The sequence below is a fragment of the Euprymna scolopes genome, chromosome 35 (genome assembly GCF_053919585.1).
Source record: "Euprymna scolopes isolate OS-2025 chromosome 35, ASM5391958v1, whole genome shotgun sequence".
Classification (NCBI taxonomy): domain Eukaryota; kingdom Metazoa; phylum Mollusca; class Cephalopoda; order Sepiida; family Sepiolidae; genus Euprymna; species Euprymna scolopes.
This window is the reverse complement of record NC_136516.1, coordinates 40,475,515-40,490,632: the sequence shown is the minus strand read 5'-3', so window position 1 is coordinate 40,490,632 and position 15,118 is coordinate 40,475,515. Positions and strand designations below refer to the sequence as shown.

The window sequence follows — 15,118 nt, the reverse complement described above, 5'->3', positions numbered from 1 at the left end:
TTTCAAGTAAGATCTTTGACTTATTTGTTGTTTCATCAAATACTTCTGCATGCAAAATCCGCTCCCCCCGCATTCTTCTAATTCTTACCCTCTGATGAGAAGGAAAGTATTTATTCGAAACTCCGCGGATTAAGGACTATCCATTTATCTAGTGTTTCCTTTTCAGATTAAACGTTTTTAACTTATTTCAAAGTGTTTTTAACATATATTATTAACTGTTTGCTCATATATATATATATATATATATATATATATATACCCATATTATTTTTAAATAAATATCGACTACAGGCTGACCCCAAAAAAAACAGAGGACATTCAATTGTTTTTTCTGAGCATTTTACAGTCAACGGAGAGAAAAAGACCAAAGACCCTAGTGTTTTGATGTAATGTTTTGAATACAATAAACTAGTTATGACCAAAGTTTCAGTTCATTGGGACAAAACACTAAGAAACAGGGCCTAATTAGAGTTGGGGCCCGTTTTAGGGGGGTCACCCTGTATTAATTTATATTTAGAGACATATATTTAGAGACATAAGACATAATCACGTTGCCACACCAGTTCTGGTTAGACTGCCGAAGTTAAGCAATGTTGAACCTGTTAAGTGTCAGATGGGTGACCATTTTGGGAATAGTAGGCGCTGTATGTAAGAGGGCGTCAACATGTCCCTGTAAGAAACGCAAAAGCGTAACGTTGTCATATTCCTTTACCGGGATATACACGAGACCTGGGACCACTTGCGAATTTGTTATTTCCTTAGACATGCCCACTTTTGGAAGAAGGCGGTTCAACCCACCTAGGTTTAATACAGTTGGCTAAAAAACATTAGCGTTTCATGCTTAGGCAATCATCCATGCGAAAAGTGATAATTACTGCCAGTCAACAGATTCGAACTCACAAGGCCACCCTTGCCATTGTAGACCTGTAAATCTGCCGCCAGATTACAAGAAATTTACACAGGACTTGGTTGAAATCGAGCATCTATATATGCCAAATCAACGGGCATTAACGGTAAACAATCAGAGAGTACTTACCGACAGGAAGTCTGAATATTGTATTCGCGCCATTTCAAACTGAAGCGTCGTAGATCAGATAGATGACCGACGGACAAAGCCTTCTACTAAGATGCAAAGTCGCATTCTAAAAAAGTGTTGAATGGCAATTCTAAAAATATCAAACAAATAACAACTAAAAAAGGCGGGAAAATTTTCAAAATAAACTCTTGTATCATCAAGAGGACTCAATTCTCCAAGATGGACTGCAATTGGGAATTGATTCAATATTGAACGGATCAATATTTAAAATTAAATATTTAAAAAAAAAGAAAAGAAAACAATAATTTCCAGACTCAAAAACTTGAACAATCTTGTCAAATGCAGACAGACTTATTTATTTATTCCATCTCTTGTGTTTTCAAATTATAATCGAATGACTAAATTTATTAAGATGGCCGACATCACTTAGTCAAAGATTCTGTACTAACAATTGACACCCAATCTGAAAATGGCCGTCACAATTGGTGAGTTTCAGAAACGCAATCTGGGCGTGAGGAAATTCTGTTTTAAACTTGGGAAAAAAGCAACAGAATCGTATGGAATGCTTCAGACTCCTTTTAGACCATCTTGTATGAAGCGAGCATCAGGTTTTAGTGGCATAAGAGATTCAAGGAAGACATGAATAATGTAAGAGATAATGAGAGGTGTGGGAAGAGTAAGGAACCAGAACACCAGATTTGATTGGCCAAATAAAGAATTTCATGGATAAGGACCGTCATATGTACAGTTAGAATAGTCCGATCGTAAAATATGCATAAATATATTTTAATTAATGCAGATGTCTTGTTTGTTATAAACGGAAATATTGTAGGTATTAAACATAATGCTAAATTCCTTTTAAAATGTATAAAAAATGGAAAGAAACTAAGACATGTGCATGCGAGAATTGTTCTTTTCAAAACAGTTCAGTTCTTCTAAGAAAAAAATATTCGACCTGAGATCGAAACCAAAACATAACGATAATAAGTTAAGTACCATAGCTATTAGACCAGCTTGCCACGATCTTTAAAAAGTGTTTCCAAACCTACTTATTCTTAACATAAAGAATCTGTCATGTTTTACGCCCGCCCATGCGCAGTTGTGAAACACTTGAGAAACAGATAAAAATCCGATGAACCACCAAGTACCTATTTTTCAATTTTGACCCGTGAACGGCCCTTATACGAATGAAAACCGATTATAAAGTTTTCCACACATCTGAATACCCTATATAACAAATTTCAACCCTGTAGATCTAGAATTAGTTGAGTATATAAGTTAAGAAGCATCTACACACATTCTCACTTTTATAGGTAAATAGATAGATTGTATGAGTTGTGTGTATTATAAACGTTTGTATGAAGAGTATCTCGTTTAAGAGGGAGTCATGCTATAATAATTTGAAGGAAAATTCCGCGTGCTATGTTGAAATAATAATTTAACATACAGTAATTATTTAAGACCAACTAATTAAAAAGAAAAAATCATCAACGGAGCTCAATAGTTAAGTTCTCGACCCCAAGCTGGGAAGCCGTTGCTAAAATGACAAAAAGCTTATTTGAGAAGCCATCAGGGAACACATTAGAGATGTCTCATAGAGTAACGTCTTTTCTCTGCCAATGAGACAATCGAATGATGCAAGCAAGCATCGAATCACATGTTCCCACGCGGAAGTACTATAGCAAACACCACTCACCGCAATTGTTCAGTTCAACTTGTGCATCTGCCATTGCGCAAAGTCAGCATGCATTCCGCCAATTCGTGCGTCACAAGTGAAATACAAATAGACACACATTGATAGAAGCTACGAAGTGCCTTCAATAAGTTTCCAGACTTTTTTGTACACGCATTCAAATTGCCGTAGACTCTCGAAAATTCAGTATGTTATTGCTATACATCTTATGAGATGACTGGCCAGTTTTTTATGATTTCAGGTTCAGATTAACAGCTAAAGGAGAAATTAGAATACATCCTAATAAAACCTACTAAAATCACACCTGGTAGATTTCAAAAATGCAATCTGGACGTAGTAACATTTTCTGAGAACGACATGCGAGAAAATTATATTTTAAACCTAGAAAAATGACACAGAAACGTGCGAAATGCTTCAGATTGCTTTTGAGCCATCTTGCATGAATCCAGCATGAGTTTTTGAGTAGCATAAGAGAATCAAGGAAGACACGGAGTCTGTGAGAATAATGAGAGGTGTGGGAGGAATAACAAAAACGAGAACACCAGATTTGATTGGTCAAATAAAGAATTTCATGAGTAAGAACTGTCGTCTGCCTATAGAGGCAATAAGCTCAGAGTTTGATGTCAGTGTGAGAATTGTACATACAATTATTCGGAAGGAACTGAAGATGATGAAGATTTGCGCGAGGGCACCAGTTCACAACTCTATATTTTTCATAGGCTATTTGACAAAGATGGGCATCAAGAAAGTTCCTCATCCTTCCTACATTCCAGACCTTGCTCCCTGTGACTTTTGGTTGTTCCCTAATCTCAATGAACACTTTGAGGAAATGAAAGAGCATTGCAGTAGTTGTTAGAACGGTACAACAAGTGCATTGCATCTGGAGGAGATTACTTCGAAAAGGACTAGAGTTTCATGTGTGTTGGATCAATAAAAGTACCCATACGAAAGTAGTCTGACAGCTGCAGCCAGGCAAGACATTATTATCTATATAATACTGTTCCATAGGAACGGGATATATATTCTATCCCAAACGGCACCAGATAATTGTATAAACTGTATGTTTATGTATAAATTGTTTTTAGCCAGGGGATATGATATCGACGTATAAGCTGAGTCATGTTGTATCAGAGAGTTATCACACAGGTATATATTACAGTCCATATTTACATAAAGGTATCCTTTTTTATAAGAAGACTAATATATGCTTCATACCTTTCTTTCTTCAAGAGTTCATCTATCTTCACTGCTGAGCTCCGTGACGAAACATGAAATGACCAACACCATAACCAATTAAGACCCCTGTTCTTCCTTCTTTTGTTAAACCACAAAACAACACTTTGTATTTTTAAAATATAAATTTATTTCAGCTGTCTCAATAGTCTTTACAAGGAATCTACATTACGTGTCTACATGCTTGTTCTTTTCAGCTCGCTTCCTGGCTTTTTGAAGTACGTGCGTTCACTTTCGTGACCAAACTCAAACTCAACTCCTTCCTGTAACCTTTCCGGCCTCTTGACCTCAGTTTCCTTACGTTATCATTCAAAAAGTACACGTCTCTCAACGTGCAACCTTTCCACGTACGCCTGCTCAATCATTTTGTTTATTTAACGTAGGTAATTTATGTAAACATCCTCAGCTAAAATCCATTGCTACACTTTATTCTATAAATAATAAATAACTCACAATGTAAACTATTTTAACAATATCACTGGATAGATAGATAACTAGATATATAGACAGATAGATCGATAATAACAAATTTAACTTTTAACAATGTTATTATCTAACAATACTAGCAGGTAGACTGGATGTTACCCGGGATTGAATGACGGATAACAAAGGTTCCTATTTCTAATAATTTCATTGTCATCGAAATCACCATTATTTAAAGCAAATTGATTGATAACCTGCTCTAGTCAGGAACACATCAGCGTGCGCCCTGAAAACACTTCGCGTGCCTCCCTGGGGTGACTTAATCGACAAGGCATTGTAATCTACATTGCACTGTAGAGAACTTTCTGTTTACTTTATAAAATTATTTTATATAATAGCTTGAATTAAAGTTTTAAATCTAATGATAGGTATGTCATTGTACTGCAGTTAGGCGATAGAGATTATATATGGTTATCATTACTTACCTCCATGAGATGCTGACCACTCTGGATTCGGTTCTGCAATGAGAATCCAGATACAATACTTTAGAAACATATAAAAACGTAACAAAATATGCACAGAGAAGAACAGTGGAGAGCCGCACCATATAAAAAAGGGAGAAATAAATAAAAATAAAAAACGTGCTTTGCCACGCTAATCCAATTGCCTCTCTATTCAAAATAATTGATTTCAAGCAGTCAAGTGATCGCTTTTATAAAAAAAAAAGCAAATACAGCAGACATGCAGCTGACGAAATAAGAAATACGTACTCATCAAATGACTCAAACGAAATCCTTTTTTGTTTCAACCCTTATTTTTATGTCCCTTAAAAAGAATTATTCTTTAATATATTTTCTATGTATAACGAATAGCAACATTATTTCAAACCAGATTTAAAATTGTTCTAATGACGTTCCTCTGGGGAGATGAGCCTACATCGAAAATCCATGGATTAAGCAAATTACGTTGAATATTGAACTCGATATAATAATAATTCTTTTTGTTATATTTTTCTGAATGAAATTTAAATATAAAAATACTATGAATTACTCGTATACATATATGTGTGTGTGTGTCTCTCTCTCTATATATATCTCTCTCTCTCTCTTTCTCTCTCTCTCTCTCTCTCTCTCTATATATATATATATAAACATATATATATATAAACATATGATGATTGCTACGTCTTGTCAGACGAGTGCCACTCTCTCACACACTTAAAGTCCATGAGCCAAAAATGACTTCCATCGCCACAGGACCATTTTTATAGACAAATGCCTGAGGGAGTATCTATACACAGATGACGTTACAGAGTCTTAGCTTTGTACGACAGCAAAGTCTCTCTCTCTCTCTCTCTCTCTCTCTCTCTCTCTCTCTCTCTCTCTCTCTCTCTCTCTCTCTCTCTCTGTTCAAAATGTTGAGATCCAGCAACAAGTAAGCGCAAGATAGCCAACAACAAGTTAAACTGCAGACCATCTTATGCGGGTACTGGTCTCCCGTTTTATGTTTTTTTAATCAAAGATTTGCTTCTCCTAGAAAGTTTGCCTTCACCACGTCTTACGGGAGCCCTCTCCACACCAACACACATATACATACACACAAACACACACGGTGCTAGTTGGCCGTTAGCCCCGAAAAAGAGTTCATTCGCCCTTTGAAATGTCTTGTTTTTAATCCTTCAGGGAGACTAGCCGCCCTCCTCACCAAACAAGTCTGGTGGGGGAACCAGTTAAGTCGCCGATTACCCGACCATGACGCAGGTAGTACTGGGTTGCATGGTACCAGTAGCATATGACATGACCTGACTACAATATAAACATATATATACAATATAAACATATATATATATATATGTATACATATATATATATATATATATATATATATATATATATGTATATATATTTAAAAACGTAACTTACTGCTTGCACTTTATACCATGCGTATTTCACTGCCGGATTCCCCGTTGCCACGCAGTCAATATAAGCCCTCTCATAACTTTCAAGGATCACAAGATTTCCGGACTCGATTATTATCACGGGACCTTTTTGGATGTCGTTTGGGTCAGTCACGTTTGAACCAAAATCTGAAAGAATGTACATTGGTTTATGAGGTTTGTAATGCTAACAAAGGCAAGATAAGATACTCTACTGTCTTTTAATTTGGTACAAACCTGTTTTTGTGAATCCTACAGGATCCTGTGCAGTCAAAAGGTGTGAGGAAAAATAAACATATAAAGGCCGTATTTTCTCTTTATATGCTTGCGATAATGTCAACTAATATGCAAATGAGATGCTTTAGGTTTGAAATAAAATAGCTGATTTTTCAGGGACTGGGTTGATTTTGTGATTTGAGCGTTTAGGAGTTGAGAGTTTATGACGGCAGAGTGTGTATTTTCGGAGTTGATTTTTTTACAGCAGAGTATCAGGACTTTGGAGTAACAAGCTTTTGGCAGCATTGTCGAATTTAACGTCGGAAATTGACATTGAAGCTATTGGTTCCATTCGTGAAAGAATGTCGTCGTCGGCCGATTTCTCGTATCCAAGAATTTTAGTTTCCTCTTCCCTCAGTGTTTGAATCGCAGATGGCATCTCAGACCTATCTGAGCATGGAATTTGCGTGGGCAGAGGAGACAAGCAATGCTTGGCAGGGGGGGGTCGTTCAGCACGATTTTTTCTTGCCTGCCTCCTGATTTCCACCAGTCTTCTTGTTTCATACCGTGTATGATGGATTGGCGCCACAGGCACCGATCCTGAGCTGTTGTTTACCAGATGTTAAGATCAAATCCGTTTTTTTAGGGTGGACTTGAGTTGTTCCTTGTATCACTGTAGAAGACGGTCGATAGAATTTTTTTTTCCTGTGGCTAGCTCCGAGTACAGAGTTTGTCGGGGGAGCCTGTTTTCATTTATTTCGAAGATGCGCCCCAACCAACGGAGTCTGTGCCTCATGGTGGTGGCCTCAATACTGCAATTGTTTGCTCTCTCAAGAACGCTTGTGTTGATTACATAGATTTTGTTGGTGGAATTTTTCAAGTTTAATGAGATCACTTTGGTGCATAGTCTAGGTCTAACACCCATACAAAAGCGTAGGTATAACAATCGCGTGGTTTAGTTTTTATTGATTAATGTTTGTTTTTAAAGACGCGCTTCGTCAGTTTACCGAAAGCTCCATAGCAAGGGGGCGCAGAGGGTGACAGCATGTGAATCAGACGTAAAACAATATGATGAAATAATGATGAGAGCGCTGTTATATTTACAAGCATTAACCGAAAATACATTAGATCAAGAATGAAGGAATGGAAATCAAATTCAACCTGATACAAGAGCCCGAAAAAACAACAGGATAAAATAAAGGAAAAGAATTACGATGTGCCGTAAGTAAATTTTTAGACTTTTTTTTGTTAAAATTGTCATGCACTCTTGAAAATTCAGTATGTTATTACTATACGTCATCTCATATGAATTTTTATGATTTCCAACATTATTGACGTTTGCAATATTAAAAAAAAACAACGTCAATCTCATTTACTTACCAAAATCTCTATAATTCTGCATGATACGATATGCTTCAGATTTGAGGATTTTGCAAATATAAGATGCAGTTTCGAATTCACTTAATCGACTCCAACCGATCTTCGTGCCTGGAAAAAAAAAAGAAAATAGTCTAATTATTTGCTATCAATATTTAATATAAATGGCGATCATAGAAAATACTGATACGTTATGATCTTTCTTAAATCCTATTCAAAGCAGATGTGAAGAAAATCGCACTGTATGGTGTTGCCCACCTTACTGATAATAATGAATGTTTCTGCTTACGAAAAATTCCAGTTTATAATTGGTAATGTATTTCAACCAATAAATCGATTTAAATCTGAGAGAAAATATAGAACAAAAGGGGATGAGTTTCATTGCGAGGACTTAGAAAAAACACATATACACACACACACACACATACATACATATATATATATATATATAGAGAGAGAGAGAGAGAGAGAGAGAGATGTTATTTGTTTTTGCTTTTGCGATATGTTTTGAATAAATTTTTGTACCTAAATGCGAGGTGGAAATAATTTTCCCTTTAACCAATTCGGTACCCCCCACATTGTGACCGGTATGCATATATATTCATACATTTTTTTATAAATATTCACTACGACTTATCAGAGCGGCTGAATATAGTGAGATTCGAAATCGGGACCCTACGGTAATGAGCCTGACCTCTTTATCCGCTGGCCGTTGCTCCATCTCGCTGACTGTTTGGATATCTCGCGATTTGATTTAGATGTCATTTGTTTTTGTTTTTGCGATACACATATATATATATATATAAATATATATATATATATATATATATATATAGAGAGAGAGAGAGAGAGAGAGAGAGAGAGAGAGATTCAGCCACTCTGATGAGTCGTAGACAACGAAACACGTGTCAGTGGATAATTATATTTTAAAAATAATATATATGCCGCTCCCCATTAAGGGAGTACCAGATCGGTCAATGGGGAAATTATTCCCAACAAGCATTTAGGTAAAAATGCACTTTCGTATAAATACTTGAATTCATTCAAGAAAGTATCGCTAACTAAAACAAATAAAAACATATATATATATATATATATATATATATATATATATATATAATTTTTTGGTGACATAAAAAATCAAAAACGGCAAGGCGTTTGTGAGGGATGATGGGAGGTATGTGAGAAGTAAGGAGTTTATTGGCCAATTAAAGTATTTTATGAATAACGACCATCGACTGTCTATAGAGACGATACGACAGTTTGATTCAGTCTGGAAATGTACACACAATTATTCGTGTGGAAAATGTGCGAAGTTTGTCTCAAGTGTGTTCCATACCTTTCACAGAATTTTGACTAAGGTTGGCATAAAGCAGTTCATGTATATATATATATATATATATATATATATATATATATATATATATATATATATATATATATATATATATATACACACACATAAACTGCTATAAAGACAGAAGGAAGTTGATAGAAATGTGTGACAGAAAAATCAAGGAGTTCTCGGCGTTTTGCATCGAAAAACTAAAAGAAGCGAGAGTCAAGTCAAAAAATAATACTGAGCAGTGTGGAGCTAAATTCTCGCATTTATATGTCTGTCACCACTGCGGTCGCCATTGCAAGTCTCTAGCAGGACTAAAGTGCCACATACGTCCAAGTGAATGTCGACACGCTGAGTTCTAGACCTTCAGGTCAATTGTCGGAGTCTCATATGTCGAAAATCGACGGAGATTCCATCATATATATATATATATATATATATATATATATATATATAGTCATCCACATAGAGTACTGTTTCCCTGTTTCACAGCTAATCACTGCGGCTAACTCAAACCAAGTTCTAAACCTGATCTTCCAAACGACAGTCGGAGCTTCTAAACGTTGCGCTATACGGCTGCTGCTGTGCGGGCAGTGAATTAACAATGTTTGGGCATTGAGTACCTAAGCCTAATTTGTGTACACAAAGAGCATCGCTTCATACGCTAATGGTAATTTGTATATATCGCTTCCCAAATGCTCAACCTAAGATAGGGAGCATTATCTTCGACTACTTTTTTCCTGATAATTTGTTGCAATATTTTTTATAAAAATTGACGGTATGATTTAAGAAATTTGGAAGGTTCTTTTTATAGACACTGGCGATAGGAAATGACCAATCACATAGAATCACGTTCTAGCAACCAATCAAATACCGGAATTGCTCAAAAGATATTGGACCTTTTTAGATTTCCCGCACATAATTCTTTTGTGTCTGCAAAAGTTTAAAATCCGAGACTTGTACAGAAAAGCTACCCACAGAAAACCCTTTTTCATCTCCTGGACTTATACATATGAGCTACTCACAGAAAACTATTTTTCATCCTTTTCATCTCTAGGACTTATACAGATTGGCTACCCACCGAAAATTCTTTTCATCTCTAGGACTTATACAGATTTGCTACCCACCGAAAATTCTTTTCATCTCTAGGACTTATACAGATTTGCTACCCACCGAAAATTCTTTTCGTCTCCAGGACTCATACAGATTGGCTACCCTCCTAAAATCCTTTTACTCTGCAGGACTTATGCAGTTTACCTGCCCACCGAAAATCCTGCAAGACTTATGCAGATTAACTACCCACCGAAAACAGATTTTCTACCAAACTCTTCTGATAAAAAACATGGCTTTCAACTCAAAATATTTCCTCTTTATATTCTTCTATTTTTTCCTTCTTTCTTTCTATGTACAATTTCGTAGTCTTCTCTTTTGTTATTTTCTCTGTATTTTTTTTCTTTTCAGCATATTTTTTATTTGTCTTCTTTCCTCGTTATTCTTTCTTTATTTTATGGTTTTTTCCTTTACTAATTCTTTTCCGTTTCTATTTTCTTCTCCTCCTCCTTCCTTGTTTCTTCTTCTTCCTTCTTCTTACTTTTCTTTTTTATTCTACCTCGTCTTCCGATTCTCCTTCTGGTTTCATTCACTCCCCCTTACACCATAGTTTCGCTTGCCCACGTGTTCACAATCAATCTATTCATTATAAATAATAACTTCAGGTCGGCTTCAAGCAAAAATATTTTATGACTTTTAGGGACCTCATTGTTTTACTTTTACCAAAATTTTGATAATTTCTTCAATTTTTCTGCTTTAGGATATCTTCGCATCCTTGAAATTGGAAAATAATTTGGGACAGCACTTAAGACACGCACATACTCACATACCCATTTAATCAGTATACAATAAAGTGAAAAAAAAACAATACGCATATATATATATATATATATATGTATATATATATATATATATATATATATATATATATATATATATATATATAAATGTTTAGAGGTACAGAATTTAAATAAAGTTTTAAACATAATGGGCGGAAGTCTCTCGAGAGCTCTTTCAGCTATCATCTCATCAGGAGAAAATCGATAGCGTAAAAATAATAATACTATGTCGAAAGTAAAGAGTTCTGATGGGGAACTATTGAATGTGCCAAAAATTACGGGGACACTAAAATAAAGTTTATTAACGTTTAAAAACGATTAAAATAATGGCAGAACGAGGGGAAAAAAATAAAATAATTAAAAAAAACGAGAGGAAAGATTCACAGTTCCCCAAAGAGAAACAATGCGTTAGATGTTTCTTTCTGTCGGCACTAAGAAGGTTTCCGCACCGCAATAGAGACAGACTCCAAAATCTTTAAATGGTTTCGGGAGTCCGCTCTATGTAGCACCTCGAACCATTTAATTTTATATCTTTCGCCACAGCACCGGTTGTCAACCAAATGCTGCCCAATAGCAGAGTCCAAGGCTGCAGAAGGAGGGAGACTAACAGACCTCATCCTCCCTTGTCTGATCTTCGATGGAACATGCTGGTTTATACGAGTCAAAAGATGCAAGGATGTTCGCCCAACATAACCATATATATATATATATATATATATATATATATATATATATATATATAGAGAGAGAGAGAGAGAGAGAGAGAGAGAGAGAGAGAGAGATGTTATTTGCTTTTTCTTTTTCTTTTTTTCGGTACGTTTTGAATGAATTCAATTATTTACGAAAGTGCATGTTTACCTAAATGCGATTTGGGAATCATTTTCCATTTAACCAACTTGGTACCCCCGTATGGGGAGCTGTATATATATTGGTTATAAAATGTAATTATCTAGTAACACGTGTCTCCACGACTCATCAGAGTGGCTGAACCTAGCGAGATCTCGAATTTAACAACATTTCTCGCGGCTAACGGTAGCCAAATGGATTAGGTCCTTGCTAATGAAGGTAAGGATGGCTTCTATCGACGGATTCGTCATGATGAAACACGAGTGTCTGTAGGTATTCAATAATGATTTTAAATATATATATATATATATATATATATATATATATATATATATATATATATATATATATATAATTATAATTCGACTGTCATCCATAAGTCCCGAACCCAACCCTTTATTATTATTACGTAATCTTATCCCCCCGTAATAATAATAAAGGGTTGGGTTCAAGACTCCTAACAAACGGTTCCCCAGTTCGATACAAAACACCTGATGAAGGCCAGAGGGTAAAACGGCCAAAACGTTGTGACTATAACAACCAAGATGAGGAAGTCAGTCCGACAATCTCAATCATCTAGGAACGGGTTTGAAAAGGTTATGCACTAAGAGTATATTCGGGTATCGCGTTAAAGAATTAAAATATTTGGGGAGGTCGTGAGTAGATCGTCGTGGATATACCTATTCATTTTGAAGTATTACTGTAGAGGGTATCGGATTTTAACCTGGTATATAGTGTAATTGGTATATACGGAAACTGCAGATTACGTTGTGGAGAAATTAAGACATGAAAAGTAATTATTAGCCAATATATTATTTTTTTTTAATAATAAAGGTAAGATAAGCCGGAAATTAGTGACGAATTAAGCAGAGTTAGTTATTAGGTTCCAGGGAGGTTAGGTGATTTCAAATTCATTTTATTTGTATTTATCTTTAGGATTGCATTGAAATATTTACTTTCAAATGAATAGATATGCTACTATAACTACAAAGATCTCCGGGTTGCATTTGCTCACACTACTGCGTTCATATTTGCACTCTATCGGCCACATAACAGCAGAGTTACTATCTTTAAAAGCATATCTGTGAAGATTGGCCACGTCCTGTCTGCGTATCATTCAGCAAACATTCACGTCGATGGAGACTTCAATGTTTACAATGTGGAACGGTTAACCTACTCAAACAAAGCCGATGATGAGGGGAGGTTCTGTCACGATTTCTCCATTGCATATGACCTCACTCACATTGTTCACAAACCCACCCGTGTGCCCGACTCTGACGGCCAGTATGCAAGTCTCCTAGACCTTTTCTCCACAACTTGTCCTAAGCTATGTCCATCCTCCGTTCTGTCTCCACTGCGATCATCCGACAACTTAGATTGTATCAGTTAAGCTACAAACAAAATGTAATAATTCGTCAGACGTACCTCTCCAACGTACATTTATATCAGATCCACCCCTGCGTTCTATGTTTAAAAAGGATGTGTCCTCTATAGTATCAAACCTGACGGAATGATTAATTGTAGGTATAGACCGAGTCATACCCTCCAAAAAATTCCAGCAAAACCCTAACAGCCAGCCATGGTTCCCGCCAGAATGCGCTGCTGCCATTGCGCACAGAAATCACTTTTTCCATAGCTACCAACGTAATAGATGTACCGAGACTAAAGCCGCTCTCATGAACTGCCAGCAACCACTGTCAAAGAGTAATAAAATGTCCATAAGGGAGATTTCTAAAATACTGAAAAGCGCTGTTTTTTCGGGTTATTGAAAATAGAAAAAAAAGGCTACCATTGACTGAAAAGAAAAAAATCGGGCAGACCCCGAATAACAACTAAGAGGGAGGATAGAAAAATCACTCAATCATCTCGTTCTGATCGCTTTAAAACTGCGGCTTCGATATCCGGGATGTTACATCCGAAACTGGACAAAATTATTGGTGATAAGATAACAGATAAAAATGCAAAAAAATCTTGATGTTTTATGGGAATCTATAAAAAAAATCCTGGAATAATATCTCACCTATAACATGTGAACGATTGGTTCTGTCTTGCAGCAAAAGATGCCATCGTGTAATTGAAAACTAAATACTGAAAGAATTCTTTATTTTTACATTAATAATTTCCAACGTTCCTTAACTTTTGGACGTCTGTAATTTAATTAAATTTATTTATATGTAAAAAACTAATATTTATTCAAAATCAAAAAGAAAAAAAATACTATTTATTTAACATCCATTATTAAACATTGGAAAATTCACATTTTTTTTCCTTCTTCATAGATAAAGTTAGAAGTCATTCAAAAATAATGATCGACCGTTTTTTTATTTTTTTTTTTACACGGTGGTCACCACTTATCAAGGCCCGGAAGCCACTCAGGGACAAGGGTTATTGCAAGTACAGTACGTTAGTGTGGAGATTTGATGAAGTGTAAAAGTGAGGCTGATTTTTAAGAGCATATCATTCTCTTTATTACGACTAGATGGGATATAGATTTATACAATCAGATAATTTCAAGGATTTTAAGATAATTTTAAGATAGTAGTATTCGCAGTAGAATCAATATTTTTTAACAAAGTGAATGTTTTTTTTAAAAACAGGCAAATTTTCCACAAATTGTAATACATTATATAATATGAACTGCCAACTAAATTTGATTATTTCAATTATCATAACTTATACGAATAACCATCCTAATGATATTACAGTGAGCAACTAATATCATAGCTGCTCTTATGATTCCTTAACTTTTGGACGCTACTGTATATTGATATGTTACATAACTCCCTGGAGTAGATGCACATAAGTATTATTTGGAGTTATTTATTATGTCATAAGGCGTCGTACATCATTTATCAATTAGATTTTTGTCGTACTTAATGATTGTTGTGTATAAAAGATGTATCAAGATTGGGATTGGCGATTTTAAAGGTTTTCGTTGGAGTGTTTCACTATTTGTGGAAATATAACCATTTCAGGGAGAACAAAGAGTTAATATTTATAGTGTATGTTTTCGATTACTTGATAATTTTGTTTTTATATTTTTTTTTAGGTTAAGGTTTAGGTTTACTAGATGTAATCCCATTTTAGTAGTAGCAGAGTTATGGGGTGGCTCCGCCAGGTTCACGTA

At 35.4% G+C, this 15,118-nt stretch overlaps 1 protein-coding gene across 1 annotated transcript in view; it reads right to left on the bottom strand.

Moving 5' to 3' along the window:
- Positions 1-15,118, bottom strand: part of LOC145259606 (contactin-like) — a 203,633-nt gene that overhangs the window by 157,137 nt on the left and 31,378 nt on the right. Inside the window, exons 3-5 of the mRNA XM_080117262.1 lie at positions 7,918-8,025; positions 6,308-6,471; positions 4,871-4,903 (exon numbers count right to left, since the gene is read on the bottom strand). Of these exons, the coding sequence (XP_079973388.1) occupies positions 4,871-4,903; positions 6,308-6,471; positions 7,918-8,025 (305 nt within the window). The remainder of the gene's footprint in view (positions 1-4,870; positions 4,904-6,307; positions 6,472-7,917; positions 8,026-15,118) is intronic.